Source organism: Sciurus vulgaris (assembly GCF_902686455.1).
Source record: "Sciurus vulgaris genome assembly, chromosome: 5".
In the NCBI taxonomy this organism is placed as follows: Eukaryota; Metazoa; Chordata; class Mammalia; order Rodentia; family Sciuridae; genus Sciurus; species Sciurus vulgaris.
Genome location: NC_136465.1, coordinates 74,085,186 through 74,100,141, shown reverse-complemented (window position 1 = coordinate 74,100,141; position 14,956 = coordinate 74,085,186). Strand labels below are relative to the sequence as shown.

General features: G+C 47.1%; 2 protein-coding genes and 1 long non-coding RNA gene across 8 annotated transcripts; 1 reads left to right on the top strand and 2 right to left on the bottom strand.

Annotated features, from left to right (window-relative positions):
• Nucleotides 1–187: 187 nt before the first annotated feature.
• On the bottom strand, nucleotides 188–7,114 carry EMG1 (EMG1 N1-specific pseudouridine methyltransferase). Of its 6 annotated transcripts, none has more exons than XM_079141109.1 (6): nucleotides 6,784–7,114; nucleotides 1,709–1,810; nucleotides 1,464–1,605; nucleotides 1,021–1,079; nucleotides 793–942; nucleotides 188–450 (listed from the first exon to the last, which is right to left on the bottom strand). In XM_079141109.1, exons 1-6 carry the CDS (start codon nucleotides 6,973–6,975, stop codon nucleotides 337–339), a joined length of 759 nt encoding a protein of 252 aa, XP_078997235.1. In that variant the 5' UTR covers nucleotides 6,976–7,114; the 3' UTR covers nucleotides 188–336. The 6 variants fall into 6 exon arrangements, with proteins under 6 accessions (XP_078997235.1, XP_078997236.1, XP_078997237.1 ...); XM_079141110.1 differs by having other exon boundaries at nucleotides 188–445; XM_079141111.1 differs by having other exon boundaries at nucleotides 793–869; nucleotides 1,021–1,074.
• Nucleotides 7,115–7,199: 85 nt separating this feature from the next.
• Nucleotides 7,200–11,979, top strand: PHB2 (prohibitin 2). The gene is made up of 8 exons (XM_079141106.1): nucleotides 7,200–7,466; nucleotides 7,644–7,728; nucleotides 8,029–8,108; nucleotides 8,964–9,148; nucleotides 9,659–9,788; nucleotides 9,909–10,012; nucleotides 10,420–10,497; nucleotides 10,748–11,979. The coding sequence occupies exons 1-8, from the start codon at nucleotides 7,340–7,342 to the stop codon at nucleotides 10,826–10,828; spliced, it is 870 nt and encodes a 289-aa protein (XP_078997232.1). The 5' UTR covers nucleotides 7,200–7,339; the 3' UTR covers nucleotides 10,829–11,979.
• On the bottom strand, nucleotides 11,719–14,707 carry LOC306661849. Its single transcript, XR_013763981.1, has 2 exons — nucleotides 13,988–14,707; nucleotides 11,719–12,863 (listed from the first exon to the last, which is right to left on the bottom strand). It is a non-coding gene; the product is annotated as an uncharacterized lncRNA (long non-coding RNA).
• Between the last annotated feature and the right edge of the window lie 249 nt (nucleotides 14,708–14,956).

Sequence of the window (14,956 nt, the reverse complement as noted above, 5' to 3'; positions counted from 1 at the left end):
CAAGTCCTTTCCCTTCACAGTACAGGAATCTGGGAAACCAGGAGCTAAAGCCTGCCTTCAAATCCTGGAACCAACCAAATCTGCAAACTCTGTGTCCCTGATGTCTAAGGGGAACAATTTATACCAGTAGATACTGAGTTCAAGACCCGCCCCCCGCCCCCCCCAGCCGTCCCCAGAAACAACTAGGTTTGCAAAAACAGTATTTATAGGATAAAGAAGAACAAATACACAGCAATGTATTCCCCAAACTCCACAGTCTTCAGTGCAGCAGCAGTCAATGGGGTCAAGGGCTACAATGCCAACAGTCTTTTGTTTCAGAGCTAGGTTCTGCTACTGTCAAATGACCCCCCATACTTCTTCAAAAGCTGTGGTAAGTTTGGCACAGGTTAGGGCAGCAGAAAGAGGATAGTTGCTGATGGACACCATCTTCTCTGTATACTCCACACTGACCTTAGAAAAGAAGAATCTGGTCAACCGTCACTCTATAGCAGGTTCAGCCCTCCTTTGGGGCAGGAAAAACAGCTGAACTAATATTTCACAAGTGTGTCTAACATCAAACTTCCACAAAGGATAAAGAAGATGCTAGCTTTTTCTGTTACAAATATGCCAGCAGGAGCTGGAACCACCATTTGTCTTCTAAGTCTGTTGCTACCCTCTATTTATCAATTTGTAAGGACAAGGATTGTCAGGGCTGGGGAACTGGCTTAGGCAGAGCACTTGTTAAGTGCTTGCTCTTGGAATTCTGTACTAAGCTTCAACTCTGAAGAATCTAAGGGTTAAACCAGACCTTACCTTGCCATGGGCAAAGGCCCCCACCACAAAAACAATAGGGTCACTACTAGGCACTAGGTGTCGCACATCACTGATGACTGGAACGGAAAAAGAAGTGCCAACTTTCAAACAACCAACTGGAAAGTGATCTGACACTGGATTCTTAATTACCTAAAGAAAAACAGAAAAATCAGCCCCAGTAACAGTCCCATAACCCGACCTCCAACTATTAGGTTTTAAACACCTCACCTTCAAAAGCTTCTGGGGACCATCGGCTGCTCGAACACTGAGTTTGTGTAAAAGCTGAACTAGGAGAGGAAAAAAGTTCAGATTTAGGTAGAGTCTGTATTCCTACCCAGTGATACAACCAGAAAAACCCACAGGTAAGATGGGTTCCATGTGCCCTTTATATCCAGACTGTACTACTAAAATGTTGCAAACAAACACCTATCAAGCATTTGACCAGCAGGTAGTAATAGGTTCAGACTCTCCCTTTTTGGCTCAGCCAGGAACCCACTATAACAAACAGGAGAGTGGAATTTCCATGCATGTGGAAAAATAAAAGAGTCTATCCTGGCATTAGTCACGCCCCTCTCCCTCACTGAAGAATGCCACATTTCATTCTCCCTTTCCTCTTCCTTCTTCACCACTGCCAACTTTTCATTCTGAACTTAAGTCCTAAGGCTTCTCACCCATGAGGCCACAAAAGCGGTCAAAGGTTCTGGGAATTCGAGTCTGGGGGTTTACTTCAATCAGCACATTCTTCTGTGTGTGGATATAAACCTGCAGCAAGCCAGCTCGATTCAGGGGACTATCCATCAGCATCAGTAAGCTCTGAGGAAGACAGAAACAAAGGCACAGTGAAGGCTAAAGAGAGGCAGCATTCAGCTGCCTTACGTTTTTATACAAAAGTTCAAAGGGCTGTGAGCTCTGTTACCTGGTGGGCTATGTCTGGTCTCACTTCCCCAGGATCCCGTCCATTCTTCAACAGCATGGACTTATGCTTGTCGCAGTTGAGTAGCTCATATGTCTTTCCTACCTGAAGAACAGAGAACATGATAAAGCAACAGAAGGTTCTTCTGTTTAGCACAAGACTTCTAAAGATGTGGTCCCTGAACCAGCATTGTCATCTGAAAATTTGTTCAACAGAAAACTCTCAGGCTGACTTAATGCCTACAACAAAGTCAGAAACTTAAGGGGGTGAGGCCCAGCAAGCCTTTCAGGGGATCACTGTGTGGTCACATTTACATGCACACCCTCCTAAGTAACCTATCTTAGAAGGGAAGGGAAGAAGGGCACAACCTGTAGTCTATACTAAATCTAATTTTAAAACCTGTGGCTATTAGGAAGGTCACCTAGAACCAGGTAGAAGTTAGGTTAGTGAACTTGGCTGAAAGCTTATGTTTATTACAGGAGTATATGTATTCATATGTACTGGGGAAAACAATACATCATCAATACCCTTAGTTTGCTTGAAACAAACATACACTAAGTGCATATGCTACAAACATGAACAGGAATTAATGTGGAAATCCTAATGATGTACAAAGTCAAGGAACACTTTTCTAGGATGTGAAACAATTTAGAAGTGTTACTCCTAGTTTTGGACTGGCATGAGTAAAGATTTACAGACAAATCAAAAAGCAAAAACATTATTTGGAGAAAAGAGAGAATAGAGGCACTGAAAGACAGGAATTATGTATGAAATCGCTTTGTAATCTGCAGAATCCTTATATATCAAACAAAGTGAGAATTCTAGAGTAAGAGAAGCATGATGGAAATGTCTCAAATATATTAGTCTGGTAATTCTATTCATTATGTGAATTAGAAGTGTGATAAAGAATTGGACTACACCTGTAGCAGCTCAAGAAATAACTCCAAGTTTGGGGGAATGGAATATAGACTCTGAAATCACTTGAACAGCCTAAATAACAAGGACCAGGGGTATAGCTCAGTGGCAGAGCACTTGCCCAGCATGTGCTGGGCAATAAAGAACAGAAATGTCAAGAGTAAGCAAGAAGAAAAAAACAAAGAACCAAAACCTGAAGCCATGGGCTACCCTGAAGAACCATCCCTTGAATAGACTAATCCAGTTTCAACCCATTAGAATTTAACCATCAATTTTGTTCTTTGAATGAAACAATAGAAACATCGAAGTAGCTGAGTGGGTGGTGAACACCTATTAACCCCACTACTTGAGAGGCTGAGGGAGGGGGATGGCAAGTACAAGCCCAACCTGGGCAACTTAGGCTGTTACAAAATAAAAACCTAGGGATGTAGCTCCATATTAGAGCACCCCTGAGTTAAATCCCCAGTAAACGGGGGGGGGGGGGGGGGGGGGGGGGGGGGGGGGGGTGAAAGTACTTCACACAGTAATGATAAATAACGGTTTATAAAACTTTTGCTTTCATATAGTTCAATGTGTATACTGGCTCACAATGTAACTTTTGGTGAGTTAATAAGCTTGAAAACCACTGAGTAGAATAATGAGAATGAATACCAGGTATCTTTATTGTACAAGGTATTGGAAACCAGACATGCTGGCATACCTGTAATCCCAGCGTCTTGGGAGGCTGAGGCAGGAGAATCAAATTTGAGGCCAGCCTGCACAACTTTAGCAAGACCCCTTCTAAACAACATACACACACACACAAAGTGCTGGGGATGTGCAACTTAGTGGTAAAACACCTATGGGGGCGCTGGGGAGATAGCTCAGTTGGTAAAAGTGCTTGCTTTGCAAGCACAGGGCCCTGGGTTCGACGATCCCCAGCACCGCAAAATAATAAAAATTAAAAAACACCCATGGGTTCAATCCCCAGTACCAAAAAAAAAAAAAAAAAAGGCATTGGAGACAGAAGAAAAGAATTTCTACATCTTCATTTTTAAGGATGTAATAAAACAACCTGAAATTCCTTGGTTTAACCTAGTAACAAAAGAATGAGCAACATCATAGAAATTCAGGATTTTTTTTTTTTTTTTTTTTTTCTGGGGATTGAACCCAGGGACACTCAACCACTACATCCCTAACCCTTTTTATACAGTTTGTTTTTCTGAATCTTGAGACAAGTTCTCACTAAGTTGCTGAGTCTGTCCTCAAACTTTCAATCCTCCTGTCTCAGTCTCCCAAATTGCTGGGATTATAGTGTGTGACACCATGACTAGCAGAAACTCAATTATTAAGTGAATAAACAGATTAGTAATCAGTGTGACAACAAGCTGACCAAGGGGAGCTTGCATTTAAAGAACAATATATTCAATGGCCTCAAGGAATAAGAACTTGGTGCTTTCAAAGAACTTAAAGGAAGTCAGTGAGGTCAGAATAGAGGAATAAATAAAAAGAACAGGCTCAGAGAAGACTGGCAGAAGCAACAAATGACAGCACAAGGAAGACAAAGTTACAATACAGTCTGATGAAGATTTCCACCAGCTATGAATTCTTATCACCCTTAACAGTACCACTTATGACAACTTGGCCCAAATGGCTTCTAGAGTTAGCTCTAGGAATTTTAATTTGGCCATAAACTTCTCAATAAGTAATCTGGAATTAATATTACTAACAAACCTATTCCAGCGCCAGACTTATTCTAAACACTTTATATGTTATTAACTCCTTTAATCCTTCTAACCATTACTATCCCCATGGACTACTTAAAGCAATTAAGTAAAATTATTTGCCTAAGGTCACACGACTAGTAGCCAAAAAGATCTGAATCCAAGCACTCTACTGTTGAGTCTGCATTCTCGAATACTGCTGACACAAACAAGCTTTTCACATTTGCAAATTACAGTTATTATGGTATAGCCTGACATGACAAATGTCAAAATTAACATTCAGGGGCTGGGGTTGTGGCTCAGTGGTAGAGCACTTACCATGCACGTGTCAGGCACTGGTTTGAACCGCAGCACCACAAAAAAAAAAAAAAAAAAAAAAAATTAACATTCAAAGTTAATAGGTTAGGCCAGGCAAGGTAGTGCACAACTGTAATCCCAGCAGCTCAAGAGGCTGAGGCAGGACTGCAAGTTCAAATCCAGCCTCAGAAATCAGTGAGGCTCTAAGCAACTTAGCAAGACCCTGTGTCTAAATAAAAAATAAAAAAGGGGGCTGGGGATATAGCTCAGTTGGTAGAGTGTTTGCCTCGCAAGCACAAGGCCCTGGGTTCAATCCCCAGTACCGCAAAATATAAATAAATAAATAAATAAATAAATAAATAAGGTCTGGGGATGTAGCTCAATGGTTAAGCACCCCTGGCTTCAATCCCTGGTACCAAAAAAAAAAAAAAACAAAGAACACAGTTAACAGGTTAGAAAGCTAGCAGGTAATTACTGAGAAATAAGAACCTATAAGGTAGAAATATGAATAACATTCACGGTCAACCTGGGCAATTTAGGAAAACTTAGTCAAAACAAAAAGGGCTGGGCCACAGACAGACACAAAACCTGTAATCCCAATGACTTAGGAAAGCTGAGGCATGAGGATTCCAAGATGGAGGCCAGCCTGGACAATAAGAAACTTTTTCAACATAAAAGGAGGGCAGGGCCCTAGGGATGTAGGTTGGTGGTAAAGTACCCCTTGGTTCAATCCGGAAAGAAAAAAGGTATGAATTACAGAAGCCAGGCATGGTGGAGCACACTTGTTTGTACTCCCAGCTACTTGGGAGACAGAGGCAGGAGAATTACAAATTGAGGCCAGCTTGTGCCACCAGATACAATGTTGCATACCTACAATCCCAGCAATTTGAGAGGCTGAGGCAAAGAGGATCACAAGTTTGAGGCCAGCCTCAGCAACACAGCAAGGCCCTAAGCAATTTAGCAAGACCCTGTCTCAAATTTAAAAAATAAAAAGAGTAGTAAAGAACTTCTGAGCCTAATCCTCATGGTAGAGAACCCCTGGGAAAAGAAAAGGGGAAAAAAAAGAAGGAAGGAAAAGAAGAAAGGTATCAATACCAGAGAAAATGAAAAGGGACCAGTGCACACCTGTAATCCCAGTCACATGGAAGGTTGAGGCAGGAGGATCACAAATTCAAGGTTAGCCTTGGCAATTTTACCAGGTCATGTCTCAAAATACAAAGTAAAAAAAACCTGGGGATGTAGCTCAGTGGTAAAGCACCCCTGGATTCAAATACCAGTACCAAAAAAAAAAAAAATATGGAAAAGAGTCTCACCTTAGATTATTAAAATGTACTATTCCTTTTTCTTTGTGGTGCTGGGGACTGAACCCGGGCCTGTGCATGTGAGGCAAGCACTCTACCAACTGAGCTGTATCCCCAGCCCAAAATGTACTACTACTTTTTGAAGGACTTTCATTACAGTCCCCCTTGTGGCCCACAATTGAAGTATATCCCCATTTTATAAAATGAAGACAAACTTATTTTCCCAAAATCATACAGTAAAATAAGTGTTAAAAACCAAGGTCTGACATCTAAACTACTTTGGTAGCTACTCGATGAACAAATTTAGCTCTCAATGGTAAGAGAGGAAATGAGAACACTGCCCAAGGCTTTAGGGCAATGAACTCCTGGTTTTATTCCTTTCAGAAAAATTAATGAATGATGATAAAAATAAAATGTATTAAATTATAATCTGGTCCAGGCAGTATTTCGAGGTGGATAGAAACTGCTGACAGTGGAGATCCTTTTAACGAAATGAAAGGTCAAGTCTTTAGCAATAAATGACTGGGCAACCTAGGCTACAGTAATTTACCTTTCTTTTTGGGATGTAGGAGGCCGCGATAGATGACCTCGCCTCACTTTAGTTGATTTTTCTATTATGGAATCTTGGTAAACAAATGGAATCAAGGAGGCGAGGGCTAGAGTGGGTGTCAAGAAAGACAAAAAGAAAACTGGTATTGCCAACACAGGATGTGAAACCAAGAGATGACCAACTAGGTGACCCATCATCGTCCAAAAGCATGTTTCAACTCTTTCTCCATTCACTTTGTGCCCCTAACCCTCCCTTATCCCACGAAGTACCAGCTTATATGGCTACTAGTGTGGACTTCCTGTTCCAAGCTACCTTGACGGTTTCCAGACTGGCCCCTTCCAAGACCACAATAAGCCTACGACCTCCGCTCTTGCTTCCTGCCCCGAGTCGAGGCCTCTTGGACGCCGCAGCATCCCAGTCCTGCTCCTGCTCCCCAAAGCGCAGATCACGCGGTTGGAATTCATCACTGGGAGCAGCCATCTTTACAGCCAGCCCGGAAGTCATGCTATCGTCTTAAACTAGCACCTCGCGCGCGTCAGAATCGTAAACTTCCTGAGGGCGGCCATTTTGAAAGTGGGCGCTTGGAAATGGCGAGGGCTTGAAGTCTGGCGCTACCGAAGCCTCTCAGGGTGCGGAGGGTTCCAGAAAGGGGAGGAGCTTCCGGATGCGCGATTCCTATGCGCGAAGTTCGGGTCCGCTGCAGGCAAAAGGGGAGGGTTTAGAAGAGAGCGCACTTCCGGTGCCCTTTCCCCGCGAGCGCTGCCGCTCCGATCCCTCGTGTGCTGGTTGTGATCTCCAAACTGGAGTCGGGTAGAGACGGGCGGGCACCCCCTCCTGACCTCAGGTGCCGCCGCCCTCAGAATCAGATATGGCCCAGAATTTGAAGGACTTAGCGGGACGCTTGCCCGCCGGGCCTCGGGGTATGGGCACGGCGCTGAAGCTGCTGCTGGGGGCCGGCGCTGTGGCCTATGGCGTCCGCGAATCCGTGTTCACCGGTGAGCCACCTCCGCCCGCTCACTGGAATCCCCAGGCCCCAAATCCCTGCCCTGTCTCTCCAACTGTCCGCATTCACCTAGCGCCTCACCCTGTCCCACCTGAACCGATCCCGTTCTCTGAGCCGCGCATGTACTCTGAGCAGCGGCCTGGTCCGATCCCTACCCATCTCTCCACAGTGGAAGGCGGGCACAGAGCCATCTTCTTTAATCGGATCGGTGGCGTACAGCAGGACACCATTCTGGCCGAGGGCCTTCATTTCAGGTAATGGCGAGCAGAGCGTACTAACTCTGACCCTTCACCCTTGACGCGACCCACCAAGGACTAGTAGAACTTGCATCAGGATTCAGCGCTGCTCTTTCCCATAATCACCCCTGGCCCCAGGACAGTGATGGCTCCTCAAACTCTAGCAACATAAACTGTTCTGCAAAGGACGAAGAGAATCTCCTGTTATCGAGAGGAGCAAGCAAAAAAAAAAAAAAACAGTGGTGAGGTGAAGGGAAGCCAGACCGAATTAATGAAACTTCAGTTTCCTAATTTCTGTCCCTGCCCTCTCCCCTTCAGGATTCCCTGGTTCCAGTACCCCATTATCTATGACATTCGGGCCAGACCCAGAAAAATATCCTCCCCCACAGGCTCCAAAGGTAAGTGTGGGCAATTGGAAGTCACGTGGCAGAATAGATACCTGAAGTGAACAGGGAGCCTGGCAAAATGGTAGTGTGGGATCTTTTAGGCCTTGGTTTCCACATCTGGAAAAGTGTCTGCCTCCTGGGGCTAAAGCAGTATATTCCAACACACTGAGTGTCTGCATGTTTTTATTCTTAACAGCCCCTTCCCTCTGTCGTTTTATGTCTTAGTGCCTAAGTCAAAGCCTTTTTTTTTTTTAAGCATTTTCTTATTTTTTTTACTTACTAATTACATCCACAGTTAACATTTACTCATATGCCCTTCCCTGAAAAAGTTTGACTCCTCTCTTCACTGTCCTTTCCTTACAGACTACTTAGTTAGAAGCATGCCTTTGAGATTCCCCTGACCCCTGCCTCATTTGGACACAAACACACACACATACTCCCTGAGACATGTAGCTTAATATAACTGGCAATGTGCTTCTTCATATTGTTTTTAATGTGTATCACTTATTCATTCACTAAGCCCTAGGCCTTGGGAATAATATTCATAAAACACAATCTTTATGAAGTCTTAATACTGTAGTAAAAAGAGGCAGCTGATCGCAGTACTGCATGATAAAGATTACATTAAGAGGTTGCTCAAGATTCAGTGGTAAAAATAGGAGTAAAGTTTACTAATGTAGGGGTTGTAGGTCCATGGTGGACAAGGATGCACTTTGCATGTGCCTTGTAGCATCTTCTTTCTCAACCTGATTATTCTCCCCCAGGAGAGTGCTAGGGTGTACAGTAGGCTTAGATGAAAGCACATGGAGAAGAAAATATTTGAGGGGAGAGTTGGCCTTGACCAGCCACTGCTGACCTCTCTCTCAGACCTGCAGATGGTGAACATCTCCCTGCGCGTGCTGTCTCGACCCAATGCCCAAGAGCTCCCCAGCATGTACCAGCGCCTAGGGCTAGACTATGAGGAGCGAGTATTGCCGTCCATTGTCAACGAGGTGCTCAAGAGTGTGGTGGCCAAGTTCAATGCGTCACAGCTGATCACCCAGAGGGCTCAGGTCTGACTCCCATCACCATCTGCATGGTGGAAACATTTCCCTCCTAGACCCAGGGTACTAGGAATTATGGAAAAAAGGGTTGTGATCCTAGTTTCATTTCCACATAAATGCTGTACTAATTGCCACTGTAGGGCACAGAACACAGTAGCAATCAATATTATGAAGGAAGCATAGGAGGAAATAATGACAAAGTTTTGTTGTAAGTTTGCCTGGTAGGAAGCTAAGGGAATGCTTGCTATATTGAAGAGTGAAGGTTTAGGAGTCTTTGTGACTTGGGACAATCATACTATCTCTTGGAGGCTGTCTCATCTATCAAATGGATAGATTGAACCAAGTCCTTCCAATTCAGCTGTCCTAGTGAATGTCCTAGTTCTAAGGAACTGAGAATGGACTGATGAATTTCTTGCTATACCAGGAGATCTGGTATTCAAATGGTTACAGCAGTACAGCCTTCCAGTTCTTCAGTCCCCTCAAACATCCCTTCATTACCATCCCCACCATTGCCCCCAGGTATCTCTGTTGATCCGACGGGAGCTGACAGAAAGGGCCAAGGATTTCAGCCTCATCCTGGATGATGTAGCCATCACAGAGCTGAGTTTTAGCCGGGAGTACACAGCTGCTGTAGAAGCCAAACAAGTGGGTGAGTCACAAGAGGAGTGGAGCAAGGGCTTTTGAAGACAGGAGGAAGACAGAGCTGTCCAAAGTTGGGGATCCTGTCACCTCACTGTGCTCCCCCCCCACCCCCACTTTCCCACCACAGCTCAGCAAGAAGCCCAGCGGGCCCAGTTCTTGGTGGAAAAAGCAAAACAGGAACAACGGCAGAAAATTGTGCAGGCTGAGGGTGAGGCAGAGGCTGCCAAGATGATATCCTTGGCCTGCCCCCAGGCACCCTGCTTTCCCCATCCTCCCTCAAGGGCCGACTGATGAGAATAAGGCGAATGTGACTTTGTGCTCTCTGACCCTTGGCTCCTGGGGGGTAGGTACAGATGGGATCTTAAATCTTGGTGGGGAACCTGAGTTCCTGGCTCCCTACTGTAAGGCCAGATCAATAGCACTGCTGGCCTTGCCCTCATGTCTGTTGCTGCCCCTAGTTCCTGGCAGCAGTTTGCAGGGAGGCCCACAGGTGGGAGCCAAAAGGGATGGGCACCAGCCATGTGATCACAACCTTGGATCTGACAGCCCAGAGGTGGACTGCCATGAGAGAGTAAGTAAGAGTGGGGCCGGGAGTTGAGATCTCACTTTGTGTGGACCCTTAACCCTGCCCTGTTCACCTTGGAGAAGCACTGAGCAAAAATCCTGGCTACATCAAGCTTCGCAAAATACGGGCAGCCCAGAACATCTCCAAGACGGTGAGTCTGGGAGTTCAGCATCTCATTCAGGTTTCTACTCAAACTGAGTTCTCTGACTCTCATTCCCTTGATTGCCCAGGGCTTCCCTGACCTTCCATTCATTCCTGTTATAGTATTAATATGTCATAGTCATTGCTTATTGCTATATCCCTGTCTTAGCCACATGTTCCATTAAGTAGCTGTTGAATCAAAAGCATAGGAATCAAGGTCTTTACTAATGCTTGCATTTGTCTTATTTGCTGCTCTGTAGATTGCCACATCACAAAATCGTATCTATCTTACGGCTGATAACCTTGTGCTGAACCTACAGGATGAAAGTTTTACCCGGTGAGAATAGAGCTGCACAATGTGATGTCACAAAAAACATGAGGCTTGAGTCTGGGGTCTCTTGGGCTCTGGAGCCTGTTACAGCTACTCATATGACTCTTGATACTTTTTCAACCACAATTAGAAAAGGGGGTGGCTGGCCAGGTGCAGTGGCATATGCCTGCCACTCAGGGGCAGGAGAATTGCAGGTTCTAGGCCAGCAAGACCCTATCTCAAAATCTTAAAAATACACCCAAAGAGCTGGGGATGTTGCTCAGTGGTAGAGAGCCCCTGGGTTTAATCTCTAGAACCACCCAAAAACCAGGGGGTGGTTGATTATTTGTATAAAAGGCACTTTGATTGTAATCACAGATAATATTCAGTGTTAAGAACTCTCAAACAGTTGCTGTGGTACATGGAAGCGTATAAGGAAAGGAGGGAGCAGAAATGAGAGTGGCCAAGAGAGCAAGTCTTTTGTGAGCCTGAGATCCTGGTCTCTACTGTTTGTGTGTTTCTCTTGGGAGTGGAGGCCCTAGAGCTGACTGGGGCCTGAAGCTGTTAAATCACATGCATTTCTCTTTTTCTCTTTCCTGTTCACCTCATGGTCTGGTGGTCACAGGGGAAGGTAAGTTGTTGCTGTCCTTAGGGGGTGGGGGAGGGGTCCTATAGTCCATCTTCTCCCAGTGCCTAGCCCTACTACCTCCCCTAAGTCACCTCCTCCACAGACCCTCAAACAGAAGAGGTGGGAATGACCTGGATATTCTGCATCTCACCTTTATGTCTTCAGTAATGTCATCCTTCTGTCCTTTTTCTCCAGTGACAGCCTCATCAAGGGTAAGAAATGAGCCTGATGAGCAGAACTCTACCCCCAGGGAGGAAGCAGATGTGTTTCTCCACCAGTTTTTGAGGAACCAGCTAGGGGTCCAGCACACCCCATCCCAATATCATGTGATGGTCCCCTCTGTGCCCATCCTCTTGAGCCCTCGTGGATTGAGGAAGACTGAAGACCAACCCTATTTAGGGGAATGACTTTCTTTCTCCCTGTGTTGGCCAGGGGTGTTGGGACAGTTTGTGATTTCTCAGTGATTTCCTACACTGTTGTTCCCTCCCTCAAGGTGGGAGGAGATAACCGCCGTACCAGGAATTCTCAATAAATTTTTATTACTTAAGCCAAAATTAAGGCTTTAGGTGTCTGGTCATATGGGAAGCAAATGTTACCCAATCAAGCTTGTGCCTCAGGTCTCCATCTGCCAGCAGAGGGCGCAAGGAGTCTGGCCTGAGCTCTCCAAACCCAGCAATCTGCTCCAAAACAGCACCCAAGCTGGGAGCAGTGAGGCTCAGATCTAGAAGCCCAGCTGTACCCATCACCCCGCCCTGCACATCTACCACACCACTCCATTTATTTTTCAACATCTCCTTTTTTAAGGCTAGAGCAGCTGTGGCTTTGCTGAGCCAAACAAAAAATCTGATGACCCCAATGGGAGTTGCTTCCTTGGTAACAGGCCTCCACGGAGTTGTGGGCTGCTTCCTTGGTAACAGGCCTCCATGAAGTTGTGGTGAAGATCATGAGTACCAACTGAGGGACCTCAGTGGCATGCAAAAGCCCAATGGGTTGTGTATCCTGTGGGCACCTGCAACTTTCATTTTCACAAGATGTGAAGGGCAGTTTGCAGAGAGGGATGGACCTAAGGAGGTGGGCTTCTCATTCCTACAGCTCTGGAGCCCCAACAGAAGAGCATCCTAGTTTTAATCCATAGGTAAGCTGGCTCACAGGAAAAGACAGCCCTCACTGGATCTCAAGCACCAAGAAAATGAAGTCTGCCTATTATACCTAATTCCACTATAGCCCTACTCTTGTCCCTTGTCCTTTTGAGGGGACAACACTGGGGATGAAGTAATTACAAGATACATGGTAGAAGAGGAAGTAAACTTTAATAGGGTCGGAAGCGGCAAGTAAACCTCTTAAGGGTTTTGAAATAAGTAGATAATTTCTCCATCCTCTGGGGGTTAAATGTCAAGAAGGGGAAACGGAGATGAAGTTGATGTGGTAGCCACTCTCCCTAAGGTGAGATTGACAAATTAAGGATCAAGAAACCTGGATTAGTCATCCACCTGTTGCTGTTCACACTTCATTTCTTTCAAATTCCCAAGGTGGGAAAACAATGGAGGTACCTAGGGAATAAATATGTTTCCAAATCTTGCTGCTGCTCTAGAGGTAGCCATTTTGTCTCCTTTCCCATTGTTCCCCTTTTCCTAGTGATTTACACCTTCATCAAGAGGGGAAAGCTTCATAGGTTGTTGGTCAGGAGGCCTCCACGTTCTTCAGGACTCCAGGAAGTTCACTGCTGAAGGAACCAACCCGGGGGCCATCTTTACCAGACAGTGTTAGGAGTTTCACAAAGACCATCCAACACTGTACTGGAAGATGGACCCAGAGCCGGCCAACATGGAACTCCAGGCTACAGTTGACCAGTTGCTACAGGGACCCTGGCAGCAAGCCTGCTGAGGCCATTTGAGAAGCGTATGAGCCAATCCCGCGCTCAAGGTCGGGCATGGGTTCTGGATCCAACAGATGACACATCGGGATTGGAGGAGGGCTGGGGCCATTGTGTTCCCTTAGCGGGCAGTCAGCCAACAGAGAGCCACCCCTCCTGCAGCACCCTCTGCTCAGGACGTGGAGTTTCCAGGTTATGTGGGGAGGTGGGGGTAGTTACAACCAGCTGGGGGGCCCAGGACCTAAGCGAACGGATGGATGGAACGAACACAGGGTCAGAGGCCTCCATCATTACCCGGCAGTATTAGAGACTCCCAACCAGCACCCAAACACTGCTGGGTAAGACGAGGGCCCCCACCCAGCCTGCCCACCTCCAGTCAGCAGGCCCAGCTCCACACTCCCTGCGGGGAAGCTACAGATCCCTGGTTCCCATCCCCCCACCACCCGTGTCCCTGGGGACGCTTCCGGGTGAGCCCTGCTGCCCACCACCAGCCCCACCCTGAGTGGTTAAGATTGCCAGGGCCTAGGCAGTGCCTCAGCAGCCCCTTGTCCCTCTGTTCTCTTCTGAGCCCCTTCCCCTACCACCCTTACAGCCTGTCCCTGCCCCCAACACACCCCAATTCCCTGGCCCTCAGACCCCACTCTACAGTTCTAGCTCAGCACCAGGACCCCTTGCCTGATGGCTTTTACCTGTCACCAGGCCTGCCTGCCCCCTAGAGAGTGGGTGCCGAGGAGAAGAAGGGGCGTCAAAGCCCGGATTCAACGACCTAGAGCCCGCTGTGGCTTCCACTCTTCCTTCTTCCTTCTCTGCCTGCCAGGCAGCACCAGCGCCTCACCTGGGCCCCGCCCGCCGCTCTGCGCACAGGTGTGTCCTCCTGCCATAGGCTGCCCCCCTCACCGTCTTAACCCCTTCTCTCCCAGCATCAGCCACAGTCATCTCCTATGAGGCCTGGCTACCCCACTAGGCCTCTCACTCTTTCCTGGTGGCCCGTTTCCTCCTATCTGCCTATTCTCTTCCCAGTTTCCAGGGAACAAGGAAGAAGCTGTCCTTGCGTCCACTCTCCATGGCTACCATGCCTTCAGGAGACAGCCCCCTCTGCAGCCTCTGACCCTGCCCATATCCAGACCTGGAGGACTAGAATCCCTGAGGTCAGTGAGGGGTCAGCTCAGCAGGATTTGGGCTGCACCCTTGCCCAGTGCTGGCCTGGACTGAGCAACCCCTGAGGGACAGGGGAGAGGAGAGGCTCCGCAGGGTCTGTGAATAGCAGGTACCAGCAGGGTGCCTCCAGGTCCTCACCCCTAGTGTTGGGATTTCAACCCCACTAGAGGCCCCAGCTAGCCTGACCCTTCTGATTAAAGCGGGGAACTGCTTTCCATAAGTCCTGGGAGGGGGAATGAACGACCTGCTCATTCTCAAGGACCCACCTTACAACACAGTCCTCCGAAGCCCTCAGGAGTTCAAGTTCTCACCCAAGGGCAGTTAGCCCAAGGGCAGTTAGAGGGGTGGGACCTGCCTTTCTTCCGTGCTGCTCAGGCGTTGCTGGGCACAGAGCCCTGAGGCCCACAGGTGAGGGCCCCACCCATCCACCCCCTGGAGGGCGGCAGCTCCAGGGAGCTATTGTGTGGCTCTGTCCCTGAGCCCTTCCTGCTCTCTTTGTG

What these genes read in the sequence shown, in the direction of transcription:
- EMG1 (XM_079141109.1), bottom strand. Translation starts at nt 6,975, where the DNA reads ATGACTTCCGGGCTGGCTGTAAAGATGGCTGCTCCCAGTGATGAATTC. An exon ending in CCAGTCTGGAAACCGTCAAG is followed by an intron (nt 1,811 to 6,783) that starts GTAGCTTGGAAC and finishes TCTGTTCTTCAG; the next exon opens with GTAGGAAAGACATATGAGCT. An exon ending in GACCAGACATAGCCCACCAG is followed by an intron (nt 1,606 to 1,708) that starts GTAACAGAGCTC and finishes TGTCTTCCTCAG; the next exon opens with AGCTTACTGATGCTGATGGA.
- PHB2 (XM_079141106.1), top strand. Translation starts at nt 7,340, where the DNA reads ATGGCCCAGAATTTGAAGGACTTAGCGGGACGCTTGCCCGCCGGGCCT. An exon ending in CCGCGAATCCGTGTTCACCG is followed by an intron (nt 7,467 to 7,643) that starts GTGAGCCACCTC and finishes ATCTCTCCACAG; the next exon opens with TGGAAGGCGGGCACAGAGCC. An exon ending in TGATCACCCAGAGGGCTCAG is followed by an intron (nt 9,149 to 9,658) that starts GTCTGACTCCCA and finishes CATTGCCCCCAG; the next exon opens with GTATCTCTGTTGATCCGACG.